This window comes from Acomys russatus, chromosome 25, assembly GCF_903995435.1.
Source record: "Acomys russatus chromosome 25, mAcoRus1.1, whole genome shotgun sequence".
NCBI classification, from domain to species: Eukaryota; Metazoa; Chordata; class Mammalia; order Rodentia; family Muridae; genus Acomys; species Acomys russatus.
In genome coordinates this window covers 33,278,568-33,284,567 of record NC_067161.1, presented here as the reverse complement: position 1 = coordinate 33,284,567, position 6,000 = coordinate 33,278,568, and the positions used below count along the sequence as shown (strand labels likewise).

The window sequence follows — 6,000 nt, the reverse complement described above, 5'->3', positions numbered from 1 at the left end:
CCATCACACCTCTCCTTGCCTGACTTTTCCTCATGGATATAGAGAAATTCGACCCCCCAATAGCCCGCGTCGGTTGGGACCTCATGTTCTGCCAACCATCATGGAAGCGATTTTGCCTAAACTGGAGTCGCTCATAAACACAGGAGGATCCGCCGTACCTTGGCTTAGCGTGATCTCAACTCCTGTGCAACTTTCTCGGTGAGGTGCTCACCCCAAAGCTAGCCCCAGCCCCGACAACCTCGGAACTGAGGTGGGGGAGGCCTTGCCCCCTGAGCCTTTCCTCTCCTGTAGCCCTGCCCCCTATCTAAAGAGGATGGGGTCAAAACCAGCAGCAAGCTGGCACCTGCGGGAAGAAGACTGGCGAGGCGCCAAGGGCGGGGTTTGCACCGCATCTCTATTGCCAAGCTGAGCACTAATAGCCAAGTCCCCCAGCGCTGGGAAGGGGGATAAATGGGCATCCCGGCCGGGAGCTGAAGGACCCAGAAGCCCCGCTGGCAGGGCGCTGATAGGATCTGAGCGCTGAGAAGCAAGGCCTTGTCTCTTTGATCCTCGGCCAGGCAGGCAGGGCCTGAACCGGGAGGGGCGGTGCGGCTGTCTTCCGGCCGGCTTTGCGCTGCTGCCAGGGGTCCTGTGGGGCCCGGAGTTAGAGAGGCGGCCAGAGTCCTCCTCCACAAATTACCTACTGTTCCAGCTACACTCGAAAGAGGCGGAAAGGTCGGTCCACACTGACTCCAACATCGAAACCTGCTTGGGGCGGAGGTGTGAGCGTCTTTAGTTTACTGCATCGTTATCCAAAGGGCTTAGTGTCTTGCAGAAGTGTGACTCGGTGAAGGCCACTCATGTCCTGGAGGTTTGCGTGGATATGGCCCTGGGTGCCAAGGAGATGCCACAGAAGATGCGGCCCTAACTAGCTAGGGTCAGGGTCAATGGTCTCTGGGACGCAGCTTCCCAGATTGAGTAGCTGCCCAAAAACCCCCAACACCGAATCTCGAGGCCCACGTGGCCGCCAGAAGTCTCAGTTCCTGGACAGTAGGTTCTAGGGGTCGAACTTAGTTGGGAAAGTCAAAGCGGGCTGGAAAACCCACGTGAGTGGCTGTGGTGGTTCCTTGCCTCGGGGCCGCCATGTCATATATTTGCGGTGTTTGAGTTGCACACAGGCAGGCAGTCAATAAATCTGTGAGGTGCGAATGCTTATGTCTATATGGGCAGGCCGTCTGGAATCAGGTCCCTGCTCAGCGCAGGGATGGTAAAAGGGACAGGTGAGTGAGTGTGTGTGTGTGTGTGTGTGTGTGTAGGGAGGACATCCTCCCGCAGCCTCCAGATCAGGCAAAGGATGCTGTTCACACGGAGTTTCCAAGGCACTACACACGGCCCATGGGTCTAAGGAACGCCACTCTCCGCAGCTGGAGGAGAAACTTGGGTGCAAGTTGTGGTTGTCTTATAAGGAAGCGAAGTTCCACAGTTTAGTGATGGATTTCAGGCTGGGGTTGGAAATACCTCGAGGAGAGCGAGCCCTTTAAGACACGCCCAGTGGGCCTGTCCGGTACTCTCCAGGGAGCGGAGGGGCGGGGTTCGGAGCGTTAGCTCCTCCCATCGAGGCCCCGCCCCGGCGTCCGCTCCGCCCCCGGCACTCTGCCCGCGGCGCCTTTGATGTTCCGACCCGCCAGCTCCCGAAGCGGCTGTGCCCCGCGCCCTCGCCCCGCGCCCACTGGCCGCTCAGGCGGAGTCAGCGCGCGCTCCGCCCGCCGCGCTCCGGGCTCGGAGCTCCGCACCCTGGGCTCGCCGCCTCCCAGGCCGGCTCGGCGCCCCGGCGGGCGCAGCGCACCATGCCGCAGCTGGACTCGGGCGGAGGCGGCGCGGGCGCGGGCGACGACCTCGGCGCGCCCGATGAGCTGCTGGCCTTCCAAGACGAAGGCGAGGAACAGGACGACAAGAACCGCGACAGCGCCACGGGCCCCGAGCGGGACCTGGCGGAGCTCAAGTCCTCACTGGTGAATGAGTCCGAAGGCGCTGCGGCAGGCGCCGGGGTCTCGGGTCCCGGCGTCCGGGTACTTGGAGAGGCCGAGGGAGCGCCCGAGGTGAGCCCGGCCCTTTCCTCCCCGGAGGGCCTGCTCCGGAGTTGGGATCCTGCGGACCCGCCCCCCCCCCCCGCGCCCATGGCCCTCGTGTGTCCCATCTCTGTAGTCCCTCGTGTCCCCTCCGCCCTCACGGCCCCTCCGCTTCGTTCTGCAGGCTCTGGGGCGAGAGCACACTTCGCAGAGACTTTTCCCGGACAAACTTCCAGAGTCCCTAGAGGACGGTGAGTTCTGAGTGGCTCAGGAAGGCGCTAGAACCCGGGGTGGGGGAGTGGGGGGCGGGTTTCCCGGGCGCCGCTGAGCCGGAGTCACTTCCGGTGCCCTGACCTTTATAGGAGTAAACAGACCCCCGCCATCTCCTCCTCCTCCTCTCCAGCCCAGGTGATTGACTAACTCTTTGCCTTGAGGAGCAAGCCTTGGCTAAGGTTCTCAGGCAGGAGGGCAGTGCGAGGAGTCAAGCCCCAGCCACCAAGTGGAGACCTGGACTCTGGGTCTTTCCCCCTAAAACTTGGCATTGCGGATATTCCCACCCATTCGTAGGTACCCATTCCCTGTCAAGTCAAGTCACGAACTTGAGGGGGGGGAACCCCTTGGCTGTTTTTTGTTTGTTTGTTTTACTCTGCTCAGACAGCCTCCAGCCCTTAGGAGCAGCTGGCTAGGCTGGTGTCTCACCCAGCTGTGGTTTTTCCAGGCCTGAAGGCCCCGGAGTGTGCCAGTGGCATGTACAAAGAGACTGTCTACTCTGCCTTCAATCTGCTCATGCACTACCCGCCGGCCTCGGGAGCAGGGCAGCACCCCCAGCCTCAACCCCCACTGGTAAGTGACTGCAGCAAGTCAGGCCCTGTGATGGGCTGGCTACCTCCTTGCCTATGCAGGTGATGTTTGGACAAAAAGGGACATCTGCCCAGATGAGCATTTCTTAGCTGCTTTCTTTACCCGGTCCACAGCCAGCGGAGTCTGACCCGAAAGGAACGCTGGAGGAGGGAGGAGTGCCTGGGCTCTGCTCTTTTTCACCCTCCGTTGGCTTTTGTCTTCCCAACTTGCTCAAGCAGTTGCCTTTGTTGGGTGGCACTGGGGTTGTGGGTGGAGGTCTTCTGGAAACCGCTGAGCCGAGTCCGTGCCCTTCCCTAGCATGGTGTGTGCACACGCTGAGCAAAAAGTTTGCAACTAGTTTTCTCCAGAGAGGCAAGGGAGCTGAGTGTGAGAGGAGCCGGTGGAAGGCCTCATCTTTTCCGCCTCCTAGCTGTGCCCCAGGAGCTACGTTCCGGTTCCTAAGTCCTTTCTAGCAATGCATAAGCCCTCACTAGGGACCCCTTGCCACACGCTGTGGATTTTGAGCAAGCCGGTCTGGTCTCACACACAGCAGGAAAAGTTTGCTAAATGTGCCCCACGGGCTACGTGAATTCAGCTACGTGAATCGGTGTCAGGCTTGGTGACATGGTTGTACTCCTCATGAGCCAGGCCTTTGGCCCTTAGCTGCAGGTAACATGTGAACGGCTGGTTCTGAGCTGGGTAGCAGCAAAACCCGCTGCTTTTGAAAAGTTCCTACTAGGATTCCAGGCTCTCCTCCGTTGGGAAGTAGGGGGTTCAGAAAGCATGGAGCTCTGTTGGGTGTGGCCATAAGCCTGGTGCAGTTCGGGAGCCCAGGTTTGGATGGCTAGGGCCAGGGTCACGCGGATGACTGTGGATGACTATAGGAATGGCGGTTCTGAGAGCAGCTTCCTTAGTGAAGCTTTAGGGGAGACGAGAAGATAGATGTAGGCTGTTCTCTAAAACGGGCTTTGGCCAAGGCTCCCTGTTAGGAGGGGAGGGGTCTGGGTCACTTAGCAGAGGAGAACGTGGTAGAGTCTAGAAACGGACTCCTTTTGTTCACCAGTAAGCTGTGCATGTCGACCATGTGGTCGCCTGCCTGTCTTCTGCCCTGAGGTGGCTTGGTATCTGAGGCACTTCTCTTGCATGTGAAGAGCTGGCTGGTTCCCGACACTACCACCTGCCAATGCCGCTGGCCCTAGATAGAGACTTGTGCCCTGTACAAGCAATGCTTAACAAAGATAACCTTTTAAAATCCCCTAATGGGTATAAAGCTGTTGACCTGGGGGCCAATTGGCATAACCCACTGCTTTGAAATCACTGGCAGACATTGTTTGGGCTGGGTCTAGGCTCACTGTGGCAACTGTGACTAGCCAAAAGCCCCCAGAACCTTGCTGGCAGGACGGACTTTCAGGGCTGCGCACAGGGAGAGGGCAGAGTGGTTTGGGGGTGGATTCCCACAGTGAGCACCGGTACCATTCGGCTGCCTTAGAGCTGTGAGTATTTTCCTTTGGAGCCAAGCTTCAACAGGTAGATAGCTATGTGCTACTGTGCCCTGCCCTCTTTCTCAGCCTCACCACTGCCTTATGATATGGGAGGGGAAAGTAACTCATCCTGACTTCCCTGGCCGTGGCATCAGCTCCTGTGCCGAGCTAGAAACAAAGACAAAGCAGAGCTTGTGTTGGAGGGACACTGGGCTAGGGACATAGATGCACAGGAATGTAGATCTTCCTGGCCCGAGAGAGTCTCTTTAGCAAACCTGATAGAACATACAACAAATAAAAGTCAAACAAGTAAAAGTAGCTTGCAACCCATGAGGAACTGTGTGGGTGTTTCAAGTATAGTTTGGTTTTACAAAGCAAAGTTGATCATCCCATGTTTTGGGAGCACATTTGTCACCTGACTTCAAGGCTCATGTGTGTGGCACTGGGAAGGACGCCCTTATTCTCTTAACAGGTAAGGAGTGCCTTGCAAGGACCCTAGGGGCAGGGAGTCTTTTGCCAAAGCTGATCCTTTCCCACACTCCTCTGTAGGAAGGCAGACAATGTGCCGCTCATGCCCTGCTGACTGGCTGGCAGTGGATATAGTCCTCCTCTCTCTGCCCAGCCTTTCCTGAGGGCATACAGGAGGTCAGTAGTTATGCTGAGATGCCCAAGACCAATGGGTAGACCTCCCTAGCTACCAGGAACAGTCTGCTGCAGGGACCTTCTTCTCTGTCCATGGGTACATGGGATGCCTGCCTGGCTACCACATCGGAGACATCTGAACAGGCCAGCTCCAGCCTTACCCAGAGTAATGAGCAAAATGCCTAACTCACCGCCAACTGCCATGGACCACAGACTCTACCCCCTGCCCAAGTAGAGTTTTTTTGGCATTTGGTTTCTTTTACACCTACTCTGGGAATGAGAAACTTGCCAAAGTAGGCCCCTCAGCTGGTGGTGGTGGGATGTCTCCTATAGGCTTGTAGACAGTTAGTGGCCTAAACCAATCGCCATGGGCATGTGAGGTCTTTGTTTTTGCATTCGCGTATGTGTGTGCACTCATGGATGTTGCTGCATGTGGTGGCGGGGAGCAGGCAGTGTCAGAGAACAGCTTGGGGGAGTTGTTTCCCTGCTTCCATCATGTGTGTCCCAGGGATCCAACTCAGGTTGTCCCATCATGCTTTGCGGCAGGTCCCTGCTTGTCTTTTTTTGTTTTTGTTTTGTTTTGTTTTAATCTTGTTTCCTCTGATTTGAGACTGAGAATAGCGTGAGGTTGGGAAGGAGAGGAGCGGGCGGTTTTTTTAGGCTGGGTTCTGGGGAGGTGGACCGCATGAGTAAGGTATTATTGTTTAGGGAGACTCAGACTAGTGGCTTTGCATAACAGTGCTATCCCAAGCACGACAGAGCTAGCATGAGTCTTTGGCCCCTCCTATGAGTTCTTGCTGGAACTTATGACGTGAGGCTTAAGAGCCTTTTGTTTGTTTGTTTCTGTTTTGGATGAATGTTAAATCATCCAGACAGACAGATAGACAGGACAGCTTAGTGGTTGCAGATAGTTGAGAATAGGGGGTGACCGCTAGTGGCTGTGTGCGCTTCTTTTGGCGGGTGATGAATTACGTTGTAGAATGTTGTAT

General features: G+C 56.6%; 1 protein-coding gene across 7 annotated transcripts in view; it reads left to right on the top strand.

The window, feature by feature from the left end:
* Window positions 1-1,823: 1,823 nt before the first annotated feature.
* The window catches only part of Tcf7 (transcription factor 7), a 29,419-nt gene continuing 25,242 nt past the window's right edge, over window positions 1,824-6,000 (top strand). For 5 of the 7 annotated variants that reach the window (XM_051167441.1, XM_051167439.1, XM_051167440.1 and 2 more), the window contains exons 1-3: window positions 1,824-2,078; window positions 2,233-2,299; window positions 2,767-2,891. In XM_051167441.1, coding sequence (XP_051023398.1) covers window positions 1,827-2,078; window positions 2,233-2,299; window positions 2,767-2,891 — 444 coding nt within the window. In that variant the 5' untranslated portion in view covers window positions 1,824-1,826. Of the gene's footprint in view, window positions 2,079-2,232; window positions 2,300-2,351; window positions 2,616-2,766; window positions 2,892-6,000 lie in introns of those variants that run through there. The other 2 variants (XM_051167443.1, XM_051167442.1) reach the window with 2 other exon arrangements.